Consider the following 16,702-nt stretch of genomic DNA (forward strand, 5'->3'; position numbering starts at 1 on the left):
TGCAGGTTTATACCCTTACTGTCATGAATCAAACTTCATAAAGACACAAAAAAACATCCCTCCATAGATATTTTAGCAATACCTGCAGATATTTAGATGGTACATGATTGTTTTTTGTTTAGGATTCAATTTTTCCAAATTTATCCATTAACTCAATTTTACTGAACCAATTTTCAATAATTACCAATGTTATTTTTTTCGTCTTTCAAATTAGAATTTCTCATGGCAGTCTATATACCAAAATTATGAAGGGGATAACTTTTCCTTTCTTAGTGTTAATATTCCTTTCCTTGATGGAGATATTCTATCAGTATCCCCTTATATCATAGAATTGATACCTATCTGTTATTTTCACTGAATGAAGGTATCATGATTATCTAAAATGTTTTTGAAATTCTTTTACAAGGTAATTTCTTCACTTTTAATAATATTTGAGTTGAATATTAATAGACAGTCACACAACAACACAATAAAAGCATACATTTATACACTTGTTTACATTTCCTATCACATTCAAACTTCACACCAAATATCACCACTTAGGAATATAATTAAATATATGTGATTAGACAGTAACCCAACAACACAATAAAAGCATACCGCTATACACCTGCCTACATTTCCTTCACACCATATATCAAGACAGAATATAAGTAGACAGTAACTTAGCAACACAATGAAACAGACATCTATACACTTGTGTATATTTTCTCTTACATTAATTGAACTTCACAACAATTATCACCACTTAGGAATATAAGGATCTGTGATGTGGACATTGATTTAATAGACAGTAACCCAACAACACAATAAAAGCATACATCTATACACTTGTCTTTATTACCTCTCACATTCAAACTTTTACTATTAAATATTACCACCTATTATAGGTTTATTATTTCATAGAAAAGCAATATTCATAAGATTCTTTAGTGTGTATGTTATCCACATGATAGATTGAATTCTGTCAAGTATCTGCCTGTGTTATCACAAATAAAACCTGAAGACTCATTATCTTTAAAACTAATACACAGAGGATCTTTCAGTCTATCCTCATTACTAAGCAGTACTTTACCATCCTGTCCATCTTTTGATATTACTATTATCCTGTCAGAGACACAGTCTGCTACAATAATGTTACCATAAGTATCTGTACAAAGTCCTTGTGGTCGTGATAAATCCTGTGTATATTGCCAGGTCTGTTTACCTGATCCATCCACACAGTATACTGCTTTACCTATACAGTCACTATAGATTACTCTGTCATTACGGTAAACAAGGTGATACAGGTTTGATGCACTCTCAACTTGTATTGACTTCTGTGTATTTCCTTCCAAGTCTATAATACGGATTTCATCACTACTCAAACCTACAGCCAGAGAATTATTGTAGAATGATAAACCATAGCATCCTTTGTTTAATTTGATAACTTTGGTAACTGTTTCATTCTCCATATTGAAGATCTTAATGGCTCCCTCACCAGGATAAGTTATGGCTATAGTGTCCTGATTGATCTGTGTAACACTCAAGGCTCCACCAGGTATAGGTAGTTGTTTCTGTAGTTTACCATCAGAAGTAAGTAGGTAAACTTTACCCAACCCTTCCACTACTATAACTCTTCCATCCATCAGACAAATCATGTCAGTAATAATCTCACTTATGTTGATCTCTATCTTTGTCTCAATATTCATGGTCATGTTGTTTATGTTGGATTGTTCTTGTGATTCTACTTGTGCTTTCCTCCTCAAACTTGTATGTCTGTTTAAGTCTATTTCTGTCTTAACAACTGTTACTTCTCCGAGGGATTCTAATGATTCTAATTGACTTAGTATTTTTTCTATCTCATCATTTTGCTTCATTTTGATGTCAACTTCTTTGACTCTGTCATCATTTTCCAGATCTTCAATATATCTTTGACATTGATGTACTTGTTGTTCAATCTTATGTACACAAAGAAATGATTGTAGTTTGGAAATATTTGAAGTGACTGTTTGTAATTGTTCTTTCATTTCCTTCAAGTTTTTCTTTTTCCCTTCAATTTCAGAAATGAAATCCGTTGTTTTTGATTTTTCCTGATTCCTAATAATACTTGCTTCTTGGCATAACTTCTTCTCCAGGTGGTCTAAATGTTTATTTATTTCCTGTCTAATTCCTTTAATTGATTTCTGTATGCCTATATACTGATTTTCTCCTGTTTTGATGTTTTTTGATTTTTGATTTACTAATTGGTCCAAAGTAGATAAGATAGAAATGATGTCTGTCTCTACAGTTTCTTTGGATTTTTCAATTTTTGTTTTCTCCACCACACCTGCTAAACTCTTTATTCCTGTACATTTTGAATGACTGGTTGAAATACATTCATCACAGCAAGGCATTAAATGACTGGGGCAATACAAGATGAGCTGTTGACCATGTTTGTCACATTCCATTTTGATCACTGAGATGGATGGTTTATCAGTTTTAGTATTGATGTCACACAAAAATCAATCTTTTATGGTTAATAGAATATGTTAACTTAATCTTTCATCACAGTTGTAACACCAGATGTCAGCTTTAGTGTTTACTTTTCCCTGGAAACAAGGTCCACATGGTATAGGTTTGCTGGATTCTATAACCTAAACATGTACAAAATAAAATCATAAATTACTTACCAGTCTACGTGATACAGTCCTCAAGCCATATCCTCATTATACAAAAAGGTTAAATATTATTCGTTACATAGTGTGCTAGTGACCTAATACGGTATATATGGGGTCAGTAAATTCCATATTGGGTGAGAGCGAAGCTCGAATCCCCATATGGTATTTACTGACCCCACATATACCGTATTACGTCACTAGCACACTGTGTAACGAATTTATCTTACCAACTATCTTAACATGTGGTATTTAGACTAGTGACCTATCAAAGTGAGCAAGTCTTCAATACCGTTAGCATTAAGAAACTACTTCCATTGGTCATACAAAAAAACAAATGCCAACAATAACAACTTGTTAGCTTTAAATGTGTTTTATGAATTTTATATCTTTCATCATCAATTTCTTGGTCTGTTGAAACCTTTGAGATTTTTTCTCAGTACCGTAATGTTTTTATAAAGGGACGTAACACCACTACTAACCGTGTACTGAAATAAGCCCAGCCTACTAACCTAATATGGAATATACACGGTCTCCACAAAGTTGCTTTTAACCAATCATATTCCTAGAAATGTATAGGAGGTAAGATAAATACCAATATTGGGACAAACAATTTCATATACTGTAAATTCAGAAATTATGAGATGTTTTTATTATTGCGAAAAATATAACAGGGTTATATTTGCATTAATTCAAACTCGAATTTAATTTTTTTATATGAATTGAACAGGATTTTTCTCAATATCTTAAAAATTAAAATCACATTTTAGTTTAAAATGACAAAATCGCAATAAAAAATGCTCACAATAATTTCTAAATTAACAGTACAAAATAGACAGAGGGAATTAACTGTATTTGTTCTTAATTGGCTGGTGGGTTTTATTTTGTATGTTCACTACCTATTTGTCCACCATAACTGAACATCACAGCTGTGTTTTTAAATTTTGATGTTACACGAGAAAATATCAGATGCCACAAAAAACTAGAGGCTCTAAAGAGCCTGTGTCGCTCACCTTGGTCTATGTGCATATTAAACAATGGACACACATGGATTCATGACAAAATTGTGTTTTGGTGATGGTGATGTTTTGTAGATCTTACTTTACTGAACATTTTTGCTGCTTACAATTATCTCTATCTATAATGAACTTGGCCCAGTAGTTTCAGAAGAAAATATTTTGTAAAAAATTACAAAAATTTACGAAAATTGTTAATAAAAATTGACTATAAAGGGCAATAACTCCTTAAGGGGTCAATTGATCATTTTAGTCATGTTGACTTATTTGTAGATCTTACTTTGCTGTACATTATTACTGTTTACAGTATATCTCTATCTATAATAATATTGAAGATAATAACCAAAAACTGCAAAATTTTCTTAAAATTACCAATTCCAGGGTAGCAACCCAACAACAGGTTGCCTGATTTGTCTGTAAATTTCAGGGCAGATAGATCTGGACCTAATGAACAATTTAACCCCTGTCAGATTTGCTTTAAAAGCTTTGGTTTCAGAGATATGAGCCAAAAACTGCATTTTACCCCTATGTACTATTTTTAGCCATGTCGGCCATCTTGGTTAGTGGGCTGGGTCATCGACACATTTTTTAAACTAGATACCATAATGATGATTGTGGCCAAGTTTGGATAAATTTGTCTCAGTAGTTTCAGAGGAGAAGATTTATGTAAAAGATTACAAAAATTTATGAAAAATTGTTAAAAATTGACTATAAAGGGCAATAACTCCATAAGGGGTCAACTGACAATTTTGGTCATGCTAACTTATTTGTAGATCTTACTTTGCTGAACATTATTGCTGTTTACATTTTATCTCTATATATAATAAAATTCAAGATAATAACCAAAAACTGCAAAATTTCCTTAAAATTTCCAATTCAGGGGCAGCAACCCAACAACTGGTTGTCTGATTCATCTGAAAATTCCAGGGCAGATAGATCTTGACCTGATGAACATTTTTTCCCCATGTCAGATTTGCTCTTAATGCTTTGGTTTCAGAGATGTAAGCCAAAAATTGCATTTCACCCCTATGTTCTATTTTTAGCCATGTCGGCCATCTTGGTTGGCGGGTGGGGTCATTGGACACATTTTTTAAACTAGATACCCTAGTGATAATTGTAGCCAAGTTTGGTCAAATATGGCTTTGTAGGTTCAGAGGAGAAGATTTTTGTAAAAGTTAACGGACGCGGACGGACGCCGACAGACGACAGACGCTGAAGGACGACGGATGCCAAGTGATGAGAAAAGCTCACTTGACCCTTTGGGCCAGGTGAGCTAAAAAGTGATTGTTGTATCAAGTTAAAAATTAAAGTGTAGCAGCTTCCCAAATAGTGATATGGTATATTCAAAAGGAGATGTGAAAGATACCAAAGGGACATTTTGAATATCCCCATAGATAATCATCATATTCAAGTTGAAGCTAATATATAACAAACATTTTAATATTTTTCTTACTCTAAAATGATACATATTGTACAAATTGTTTATTTGTAAGGGCTTTAGAAACAGGATGAAAAGCGAGGTTTTCCGAAATTTTCACCTGTAATATTAATGTAGCAGGTACAAATTCATTTTATATTTTCTACAATGTATATATATGTTCCAGACCATATGAGTATTTGGATTGCACGCGTACAGTATGGACCGTATGCGTATACTCATACGGTCTAGTACGAGCTGGATCATACATGTTTTGGACCAGATGGGTTTATTTTATAAAAAACATTTATCAAGAAACTTTTATTAAGTATTACAAATTAATATTATTACAATTAGATGAATAAAGTGAATAAGTTAACATTAATTAAAAAATCAATTGAAATTAAATAATTCTGTATTTAATTGTCTATCTAAATCCTATTTTGGCACTCTCGTCCCGGGTGACACTTGCTGCCACAAGGAACATCAGATTTCTTACATTTACACGTAGTGTTCATGTTCCTTTGCATTTGCATCTCTTGCTTGGTTGTTTTGTGGCAGCATGCAATGAAATTCCTTCTGTTTCCAATGTGCAGTTTCAATTTTGAGTGTCAAAAATTCTATATCACCCATAACATAACAAGAGTTCAATATGCCAAATTCACATGATAGTTTGTATAAACTTGCATCCTTACCAATAATATCATCAACTCTACACCCCCCAATGCTTTTCTCACAGTAACAAAGCTACCTTTTTCAATCTTTGCATTATTTTTCGACACTTTTTTATTATATTTTCTCATTGTATTTTGAACAGATTTTTTTATAATTTCTGTCCAGTATCTTCCCTATTCTGTTCTGATAAACAGGAGATTAACTTTTAAATAGTGAACACATTAAGTTTTTATTCCAATTACATTGAACTTTTTATATTAATTCGAGATTTCAGTTATGTTGATTAAGAAATAATTCATTGGGGCTTGACTATATCGTGATTTTACCAGGGGTGGCCCTTTATGACAAATATTTTACCCTGAGCGATAGCGAGGGGTAAAATATCGGCATAAAGGGACAACCCGTGGTAAAATCACAATATATTCAAGCCCCATGAATTATTTCGATTCTAATAGGACAAATACGGCAATTGTTTTGGATCGAAGCGCTCTAGATGAAGGCATTATTTGCCGTTCCCATAAATAAACGCACTATTAAATTGACATAAAAGACCGGAGCAAACTGAATAAATGACATGCTTAAACTATTTACAATAACATATTTAGATAGGTTTGGATGAATCTAAATGATAATTGTACTTATATGTCTTATATGTATACAAAAAATGGCTTATATAACACATTTTTGCATCGTTTGTTTACATTTCCTTGTTGTGATGATTTTCATGCGTATTTTGAAAAAGTATGCATACAGTCAGGACCGTACGCGTAGGGTCCAAATACTCATATGGTCTGGAACATATATATTACTGTGGATTCATTATTATTCGTTGGATACCAATTTTCGTGGATTTCGTGGGTACAGGTGAACCACGAAATTAAATGTTCAACGAATAACAAATTTTCCATAGGCTTGTATGCAGACTTCGTCAAAACCACGAAATTAAATATCAACGAACATGTAAGTTTTCCTTAATCCACGAAAATTGGTACCCACGAAAATAAATGAATCCACAGTATATTGTTTTTATCCTGCCATTTATATCCAACCCTTAAAGCCTTCTTTGTTTAAAATCAAATAGTTGTCTTTGATTTTTAAAAGAAATCAACATAATTTAAAAAACTGACAGTGAAAAGGACTCCAAAATAAATTGTCATGCAAAAAGAAATTTTACTATACCGCTTGCTCAACATGGAAATTGGGTAACAGGAGACTTTTTTTTACATGTACAAATAAAGCAATAATTTATTTGTGTACCTAGGGCCTGTTATTTGTACAACAAATAGTTGGATAATTGCAGGATAAACTTATTTTCATTTTCAACATCTTGACTTCTGGAAAAATATTTTTGAAAACTGTATCTGAAGTTGAGCATACATGTACTTTATTAAATTGAATATTTTATTTTGCACTGTGTAACATGTTGAGGGGTACATGGAAATACAGGGCGTCTGTCCGTGCGTCCTTGTGTCTACCTTTTTGTCTGGTCTTGTTAGTGGCCTCACAGGTACAATTCTTGCCAGATTTTTATAAAAAATCATACTATAGGATAATATCAGCAATATCTTGGTAAGTTCTATAATGGTGGACAATCGACCTTTTTCAAAAGTGTCATGAGCCTTGGAAAAATTAATTTATGGAAAATGGCCTTGTGTGAGCTTTCATGGGAAAAATTCTTGCCATATTTTTTTATAGAACTTATTCATTACTATAGGTAAATATCAGCAATTTCTCAAACAAGTTTTATAATGGTGGACGATCGACTTTTTCTAAAGAGTTCTGACCCATGGAAATTTTAATTTATGGAAAATGGCCTCGTTAGCACTCTCACGGGTACAATTTTTTTAAAACTTATAGTATACTTTAAGTAATGCCTTTGAAGGGTTTTTGTCGAGCCTGCGACTTTTGTCGCAGAAAGCTCGACATAGGGATAGTGATCCGGCGGCGGCGGCGGCGTTAGCTAACTTCTTAAAAGCTTCATATTTTAGAAGGTGGAAGACCTGGATGCTTCATACTTTGTATATAGAAGCCTCATGTTACGAAGTTTCCGTCAGTCACATGTCCAATGTCCTTGACCTCATTTTCATGGTTCAGCGACTACTTGAAAAAAAAGTTCAGATTTTTTGGAATGTTAAATTCTCTCTTATTATAAGTAATAGGATAACTATATTTGGTATGTGCGTACCTTGCAAGGTCCTCATGCCCGTCAGATAGTTTTCACTTGACCTCGACCTCATTTCATGGATCAGTGAACAAGGTTAAGTTTTTGTGGTCAAGTCCATATCTGAGATACTATAAGCAATAGGTCTACTATATTTGGTGTATGTAATGATAGTAAGGGGTACATGTCCAACTGGCAGGTGTCATCTGACCTTGACCTCATTTTCATGGTTCAGTGGTCATAGTTTAGTTTTTGTGTTTTGGTCTGTTTTTCTTAAACTATAAGCAATAGGTCAACTATATTTGTTGTATGGAAGAATTGTTAGCTGTACATGCCTGCCTGGCATGGTTCATCTGACCTTGACCTCATTTTCATGGTTCATTGGTCAATATTTAGTTTTCTTGGTTAATATTAAGTTTATGTGACAGTTGTAAGAAAGCTTTATATTTAGGACAATCAACAGAATATCAATGATTAGTGAAGAAGGTGAGACATTTCAGAGTGTGCACTCTTGTTTGAATAGTATACAATAAAAAAATTAAAAAGTGTTTTTTTTTTTAGTTATTGCTTCTTGATAGATAAAATATGCGCAATGTGGCCCTTTGTGGGGGACTTTGGAACTCTGTTCTTTTACCATATTTAGATATTTTATTATTTATGAATAAAGTTTTGAGCTCATACACTATATAATTATCAGTTTATAGAACTTTTAAGGATATCACCGTAATGCAGGATTGAAGAGTACAATGTTTTAATATAGGCCAACCACAAAAAAGTTTTAAAAGATTTCAATGTTATGACAGTGATATTTGACTTCCCCAATCTCTCAAGTCTCATAAGGAACTATGTTTAAACCTCAATCAATTTGAAAAAGGAATAATTTGACTGCTAGGCTTACTAGTTAATATTCCTAGAATTGATGCAATATAAGCCTTTGTCATGGAATTGGTCAATTAGGAATAGAAAATAAGAATCTCTAAATGGGTAAATAAAGATTTAAGGCGTTGTTTTGCAAAGTTGCTAATGATAAGCATCAAAAATTCACAGAGAAATCACTTATGTCATCAAATCAAAAATGTGAATTTGAAAGTATTTGCCAATGGAAAACAAACATGTTGTTTAATTGAGTCCTGGAGCTGGCATGTCAGTAACTGCTAGTAGTCCTTTGTTAATTTATGTATCATTGTCATTTTGCTTAGTTTCTTTTGTTACCTATTCTGACATCGGACTCAGACTTCTTTTAAACTGAGTTTTACTGTGCGTATTGCTATGTGTTTCTTTATTTTATATTGGCTAGAGGTATAGGGTGAGGGTTGAGATCTCACAAACATGTTTAACCCAGCTGCATTTTTGCGCCTGTCCCAAGTCAGGAGCCTCTGTCCTTTGTTAGTCTTGTATGTTTTTTATGTTTAGTTCATTTATATGTTTTGGAGTTAAGTGTGACGTCCTTTTTCATTTAGGGGCCAGCTGAGGACCACCTCTGGGTGCAGGATTTTCTTGCTGCGTTGAAGACCCATTGGTGGCCTTCGGTTGTTTTCTACTCTTTGGTCCGGTTGTTGTCTCTTTGACATATTCCCCATTTCCATTCTCAATTTTGTGTATATTGAAGCACCCAAAATCTACTGTGTGGTCATAATATTTGTGGCGAAAAATTTGTTTGAAAAGCATGGCATAGCGATACTACCTTCTTGCATTGTCAACAGTGGTGTCAATATATAGGTTCAGTTGTCGGCTTCAGTTTTTTAGGCGTCAATGAGTTTGATGAGTTTGCAATTATTTTGTCCTTGATTTGAAAAGACACAAATTTTTTATTTCTTATGTATTTTACTGATAAATGGAGGACTAGTATGTTTTCTGTCAATCAACATAACACTTTTACACTGAGAGAAGCTATCTATCACAGGCAAGAAAAAGAAACCCCATGGAACTCTTTATAATTTGTTTTTTTTTTAAATCAACTTTTTCATCTTCAAGGATGTTATAGAGTTATTGAAAGATAAAAATACACTAAATGTTTTGTCCTTCTGCATTTGTATTGGCAAGAAATCTTTGTATGGATTTTTATAGTATGATTTCATTTAATCTTAATTTTTTTACTTTCTCAAAGACTTATAAATTAAGGAACACTGTGCAAAAAACTTTCTTTCCATTTGAGGTGTAATACCACCATTGATTTCCCCTATTAGTCTTTGTTAAATTTGCACTTTTTAAAAAATTGTGCAGAATTTATCTTTGTTGTTTCAAATAAAGAAATACTTGGCATGAGTAAAGTTTTATCCTGTCCAGTACTATAGAAAAAATTTCACATAACATTTCATTGCATATAAGAAAATAACCATCACTGGAAGTTAACCAATCAAATTTTCTCCCTTATTTAACCTGTGTACAAGCTTTAGTATCCATGCATGTAACCTCAAGCTTCCAAAACATTCTATAGAAACCCAAAATAAAAAAATAATGGTGCTTTGAAATACCCAAGATATATGTTTATGACCCAGAAATGTTTTACTGCAATAAAATGTAGGATTAATTACATACAAAAGAGGGACGAAAGATACCAGAGGGACAGTCAAACTCATAGATCGAAAACAAACTGACAACGCCATGGCCAAAAATAAAAAGACAAACAGACAAATAATAGTACAGATGACTTAACATAGAAAACTAAAGACTAAGCAACACAAACCCCACCAAAAACTGGGGGTGATCTCAGGTGCTCCGGAAGGGTAAGCAGATCCTGCTCCACATGTGGCACCCATCGTGTTGCTTATGTTATTACAAATCCGGTAAATAGTCTAATTCGGTAAGTCACATTCGTGAAAAGGGAAGGGTATTGTAGTTACGACATAAGGAACATATCCGATATCATCTGTGAAACGGTTATTCCATAACGGTCAACCAATTCGTGATGGCGTCCGTAAAATTTACGAAGGGATGATTTTAACTTCACCATTTGGAACTCTTGGTTTAATAGCTTCCTTGTGAGCAGCAATCCTCTATCAAGGAAATCATGATAGGAAACACAAGCCCGGGAATATCGTATCAATTGGGAGATATATACTCCGTATGCAGGCGCTGCTGGAATGTTGCTACATAGAAATGGAAAGTTCACAATTGGGAAGCTGAAATCATCTCTTTTGTAGTAAAATTTTGTTTTCAACCGACCCTCATTGTCAATTTCTAGATGTAAGTCAAGATATGAGGCAGACTTAACTGTATCTGTAGTATCCTTTATCTCTAGTTCGATGGGATAGATTCGTTCAACATAGTCACCAAATTTTGTATTATTTAGTGAGAGAACATCATCTATATAGCGGAATGTAGAGTTAAAGGATATTGCTAACTTCTTATCTTTCTTCCTAAGAAGTTCCTGTATGAAGTCAGTCTCATAATAATAAAGAAACAAGTCGGCAAGAAGAGGGGCACAATTGGTTCCCATTGGAATTCCGACAGTCTGTTGAAAAACACGTCCTCCAAACGTAACAAATATGTTGTCAATCAAGAAGTCAAGCATCTTGATAATGTCAGTTTCAGAGAATTTTTTGTTTGAATCAGAGTGATTCTTTACAAAGTAGGATTTATCCCTCCCCAAGACAAGATACTTGTATCTACGTTCGCCATTCTTTTTAATGAAACAATGTAATACCAACTCTTTCAATTTGTCTTTTAGTTTGGAATACAACTGTCAAATTCAAGGGAATATTTTTTTTCGACCTATTTTCGTATGCAACCGGATGTGATGTACTATGATTTGGTGGTTTTACACCTTGAAAGGTTTTTTAGGTGTTTTTTTTTTAATTATTTAAATATTTTCTTTTTGTACAAGAAACATGCAAACTATACTGAAATATCTCGAAAATTACATGAAGCCAGAAGGTATAATTTTTTTTCCATATTTTGAAAATGCATATCAAAAATCACTCTTGTGTCAAATTTTAAGGAAAATATCAACATAGAACTTTCTGTATTGTATGCCCGTTTATAAAATTTGAAATCATACAGAACCTAAGATTTCAACTCCTGCAGGCAAATTTGGCCTTAGAAGGATTTTGTGATTTTTTTTAGGTCCTTTTGTTTTATAGCTTTTCAACGTTTTCTGTCAGTATATACATCTTGGCTTTCAAATATTTGGCTTTTCCTTTTATGCATTTTGAAGGTATATAATTATGTAAAACAAATATGAGGCCTCATTTAAGGCAGTAGTTTTTACTTTCTCAAAATAGAATGGTAAAGGTGGTTTTTTTTTCAAACATGTACCTTTTTGATATGAGTCAATTGATCATTATATCACTTCATCTAATTACATTTAATTTTACTTTCTTGTCTGTGTCTGTTCCCAAAACTTTCCCTGTATTAGTTGTACAAGCAAATACCCAAAATAAAAATAAAAAGTGTACCTCTTGATTTAAGTAAATATCACTTCATCTGTTTACATTTAATTTTACTTTCTTTTCTGTGTCTTTTCCCCAAATGTATCTGTACCAGGAAGTTAATTAAGATATGTTTATACATGATCTATGTAACCAGTAAACATTTAAATGACATAGATTATACCTGTTAGTACACATATTGATGATTATCTTTTGGACCTTTAAAGATTAATTTAAAGTAAATTGTTAAAGTATAGTTGTAATTGATTTTCAATATTTGCCATAAAATAGGAGTTTTTTTGTTCATTTTTTTATTAACTTTTCAAATCTTTTATATGTCAAATGCCTTTTCTGCATTTTGTCCTTTTTAGACCATTTTTACCTTGTTCCAATCCTCTGTTTGATTTAAAAGGAGATAGTATATTTCAATAATGCAGCAACCCAACCATAAAAAAACCAAAATATATCTAGAGGTCAACATGTCTATAAATTCAATATGTCAGGCTGATAATCCACAAATAAACCATGATGATTATTGATGTGTAATTAAAATTTCTTAACAACAAAACTATAACATAACTTAAGACTGCCATTGAGGATGTTCTTGAACTGAGACAGGCATGTGAGCATGTACTCTTCTCTATGCTATAAAATATGACAATTTGATTAATAGGAAGATTGTAAAGTAAAAAATGACCCCTACTGGTGGGGGACCATACTGTCACCTGTCATTAATATCAATAACAGAACAGAGCATAAAAACAAAATACTTCTAATATCATTAGACAAATGTTTTTACTTCAAGGGCTTGCGATACAGTTTAAATCTCACTGTGAATTTTTTGCAAAACTTTAATACAAGCTATATTTTTTACCCAGTAAATTCAAATATGTAAAAAAAAAACCAAGTGGATTCTTGTCATCACATTTTGAATTTCTTATCTACATAGCTATGTTAATTTTAAACTATGCAACAATTCTTTCAGAATATTTTTTTTTTATTAAATATTCTGGATTTTAGAAAGAGAAAAAAAAACAACAGCATTTTTGTTGTAAATTTATTGCACTCCAAAAACAAATCATCTGTTATTTTGTCGAAAAAATTGGTACAAATAATCTTCATATATTATCATGCTGAATACCATTTAAAAAAGAGGGGTCCATGTACCTGTTTTCAAGCTACTGACTAAAATCAGTTAGAAAAATGCATCTATTTCCCAATGTGTCACAGTTTGAAATCGTGAAAAATACAATTTTGCATTAGCAACCTCATTACCTCCCCTGTAACTGTATCATATGCCCTTAAGATAGGGAAATGCTTGATTTTCTGTTAATTGAAAGCTTCTTGGGAAGATATACTTGTGTATGGAGACATGACATCATCACCTGTATCACAGACCTTCTCAATTCTTGAAAAACTAAGCAATATATATAATCTTAAATTTTAAAAGAGTTATAAATTACAAATAAAAGTATATCAAATTGTGTCTCTTGTTGTTGATTTCAAGTGACTAGACCTTCCAAATGGTTAGAATGGTATTTTGTTAAGTAGAAGTACCTTCTTCTCTTCTTGCTACACAAAAGTAAAATACATTACTAGTATTAATAAAATTGAGAATGGAAATGGGGAATGTGTCAAAGAGACAACAACCCGACCATAGAGCAGACAATGTCCAGATTAAGACTAAATTGTAAAGTCACAATATTATGCATTCTGTTATTCAATAACTATATATCACTAAAGGTTAATACAGAGTTGGTTTGAAACTTTAGCTATTTAACCATTGAAAGAGGATAAAAATAGGAAATTGCATCCAAATATTTATTGGTAATATTGTTTATATTGAAAAGGATATTTGAATCTTGAAATATTTATATCCTGCTCCAAAGGAAGAGAGGATTGGGGTATATTGTTTTACATCTGTCTGTTTCCATTTGTTGTCTGTCCCATAAAAAAAGGAACTCTATCATTACATTGTTACAGGTATGGCCAGGTGATGTAGTCTTCCCAGACTTCAAGTAATTATACCCATTACATTGTTACAGGTGTGGCCAGGTGATGTAGTCTTCCCAGACTTCAAGTAATTATATCATTACATTGTTACAGGTGTGGCCAGGTGATGTAGTCTTCCCAGACTTCAAGTAATTATATCATTACATTGTTACAGGTGTGGCCAGGTGATGTAGTCTTCCCAGACTTCAAGTAATTATATCATTACATTGTTACAGGTGTGGCCAGGTGATGTAGTCTTCCCAGATTTCAAGTAATTATATCATTACATTGTTACATGTGTGGCCAGGTGATGTAGTCTTCCCAGACTTCAAGTAATTATATCATTACATTGTTACAGGTGTGGCCAGGTGATGTAGTCTTCCCAGACTTCAAGTAATTCTATCATTACATTAATACAGGTATGGCCAGGTGATGTAGTCTTCCCAGACTTCAAGTAATTCTATCATTACATTGTTACAGGTATGGCCAGGTGATGTAGTCTTCCCAGACTTCAAGTAATTATATCATTACATTGTTACAGGTGTGGCCACGTGATGTAGTCTTCCCAGACTTCAAGTAATTATATCATTACATTGTTACAGGTGTGGCCAGGTGATGTAGTCTTCCCAGACTTCAAGTAATTATATCATTACATTGTTACAGGTGTGGCCAGGTGATGTAGTCTTCCCAGATTTCAAGTAATTATATCATTACATTGTTACAGGTGTGGCCAGGTGATGTAGTCTTCCCAGACTTCAAGTAATTATATCATTACATTGTTACAGGTGTGGCCAGGTGATGTAGTCTTACCAGACTTCAAGTAATTCTATCATTACATTAATACAGGTATGGCCAGGTGATGTAGTCTTCCCAGACTTCAAGTAATTATATCATTACATTGTTACAGGTATGGCCAGGTGATGTAGTCTTCCCAGACTTCAAGTAATTCTATCATTACATTGTTACAGGTATGGCCAGGTGATGTAGTCTTCCCAGACTTCAAGTAATTATATCATTACATTGTTACAGGTATAGCCAGGTGATGTAGTCTTCCCAGACTTCAAGTAATTATATCATTACATTGTTACAGGTATGGCCAGGTGATGTAGTCTTCTCAGACTTCAAGCAATTCTATCATTACATTGTTACAGGTGTGGCCAGGTGATGTAGTCTTCCCAGTTTTCAAGTAATTATATCATTACATTGTTACAGGTATGGCCAGGTGATGTAGTCTTCCCAGACTTCAAGTAATTATATCATTACATTGTTACAGGTATGGCCAGGTGATGTAGTCTTCCCAGATTTCAAGTAATTCTATCATTACATTGTTACAGGTATGGCCAGGTGATGTAGTCTTCCCAGACTTCAAGTAATTATATCATTACACTGTTACAGGTGTTTGGTAGGGGATGTAGTTGTCCTAGATTTCAAGTAATTCTATCATTACATTGTTACAGGTGTGGCCAGGTGATGTAGTCTTCCCAGACTTCAAGTAATTATATCATTACACTGTTACAGGTGTTTGGTAGGGGATGTAGTTGTCCTAGATTTCAAGTAATTCTATCATTACATTGTTACAGGTGTGGCCAGGTGATGTAGTCTTCCCAGACTTCAAGTAATTATATCATTACATTGTTACAGGTGTGGCCAGGTGATGTAGTCTTCCCAGACTTCAAGTAATTCTATCATTACATTATTACAGGTGTGGCCAGGTGATGTAGTCTACCCAGACTTCAAGTAATTCTATCATTACACTGTTACAGGTGTGGCCAGGTGATGTAGTTTTTCCAGACTTCACAAACAACAGAACATTTGATTACTGGACACAGCTTGTAAAGAGTTTCCATGACAAAGTACAGTTTGATGGAATGTGGATTGTAAGTAATGATGTCACATGACATTGATATGTAATGATGTCACATGGCATTTATATGTGGATTGTAAGTAATGATGTCACATGACATTGATATGTAATGATGTCACATGACATTGATATGTAATGATGTCACATGACATTTATATGTGGATTGTAAGTAATGATGTCACATGACATTTATGATTGTAAGTAATGAAATGATATCACATGACATTTATATGTGAAAAAAGTAAACCGATACCAGGAATAACATTTTATACGCCAGTCATATGTTTTGTCTACAAAATACTCATCAGTGCCGCTCAAATCAAAAAAGATAAAGAGATTTTATAAAGTGTATAGAAAAAGAGTATTGGGGACCCAAAGTTCCAAAAGATTTTGTTAAATACAGCTAAAAGAGAGGCTAAAAATACCAGAGTGACATTCAAACTCATAAGTTGAAAATAAACTGAAAATGCCATGGCTAAAAAAGAAAAAAACCAACAGACAAACAGTAGAACACAAAACACAACATAGAAAACTAAAGAATAAGAAACAAGAACCCCACCAAAAACTGGAG

The 16,702-nt window shown here is 33.1% G+C and overlaps 2 protein-coding genes across 3 annotated transcripts in view; one reads left to right on the forward strand and one right to left on the reverse strand.

Moving 5' to 3' along the window:
- The window catches only part of LOC127699987 (lysosomal alpha-glucosidase-like), a 74,711-nt gene that overhangs the window by 29,143 nt on the left and 28,866 nt on the right, over nucleotides 1-16,702 (forward strand). For both annotated transcript variants that reach the window (XM_052203357.1, XM_052203358.1), the window contains exon 9: nucleotides 16,031-16,144. In XM_052203357.1, coding sequence (XP_052059317.1) covers nucleotides 16,031-16,144 — 114 coding nt within the window. The remainder of the gene's footprint in view (nucleotides 1-16,030; nucleotides 16,145-16,702) is intronic.
- LOC127699988 (uncharacterized) lies at nucleotides 45-12,412 on the reverse strand. The gene is made up of 2 exons (XM_052203359.1): nucleotides 12,303-12,412; nucleotides 45-2,615 (listed from the first exon to the last, which is right to left on the reverse strand). The coding sequence occupies exon 2, from the start codon at nucleotides 2,427-2,429 to the stop codon at nucleotides 942-944; it is 1,488 nt and encodes a 495-aa protein (XP_052059319.1). The 5' UTR covers nucleotides 2,430-2,615; nucleotides 12,303-12,412; the 3' UTR covers nucleotides 45-941.

This window comes from Mytilus californianus, unplaced genomic scaffold (genome assembly GCF_021869535.1).
Source record: "Mytilus californianus isolate M0D057914Y unplaced genomic scaffold, xbMytCali1.0.p SCAF_46, whole genome shotgun sequence".
Lineage (NCBI taxonomy): Eukaryota > Metazoa > Mollusca > Bivalvia > Mytilida > Mytilidae > Mytilus > Mytilus californianus.

Bases quoted from the DNA above. Each gene is read 5' to 3' on its own strand.
- LOC127699988 (XM_052203359.1), bottom strand. From the start codon at position 2,429: ATGGAATGTGACAAACATGGTCAACAGCTCATCTTGTATTGCCCCAGT.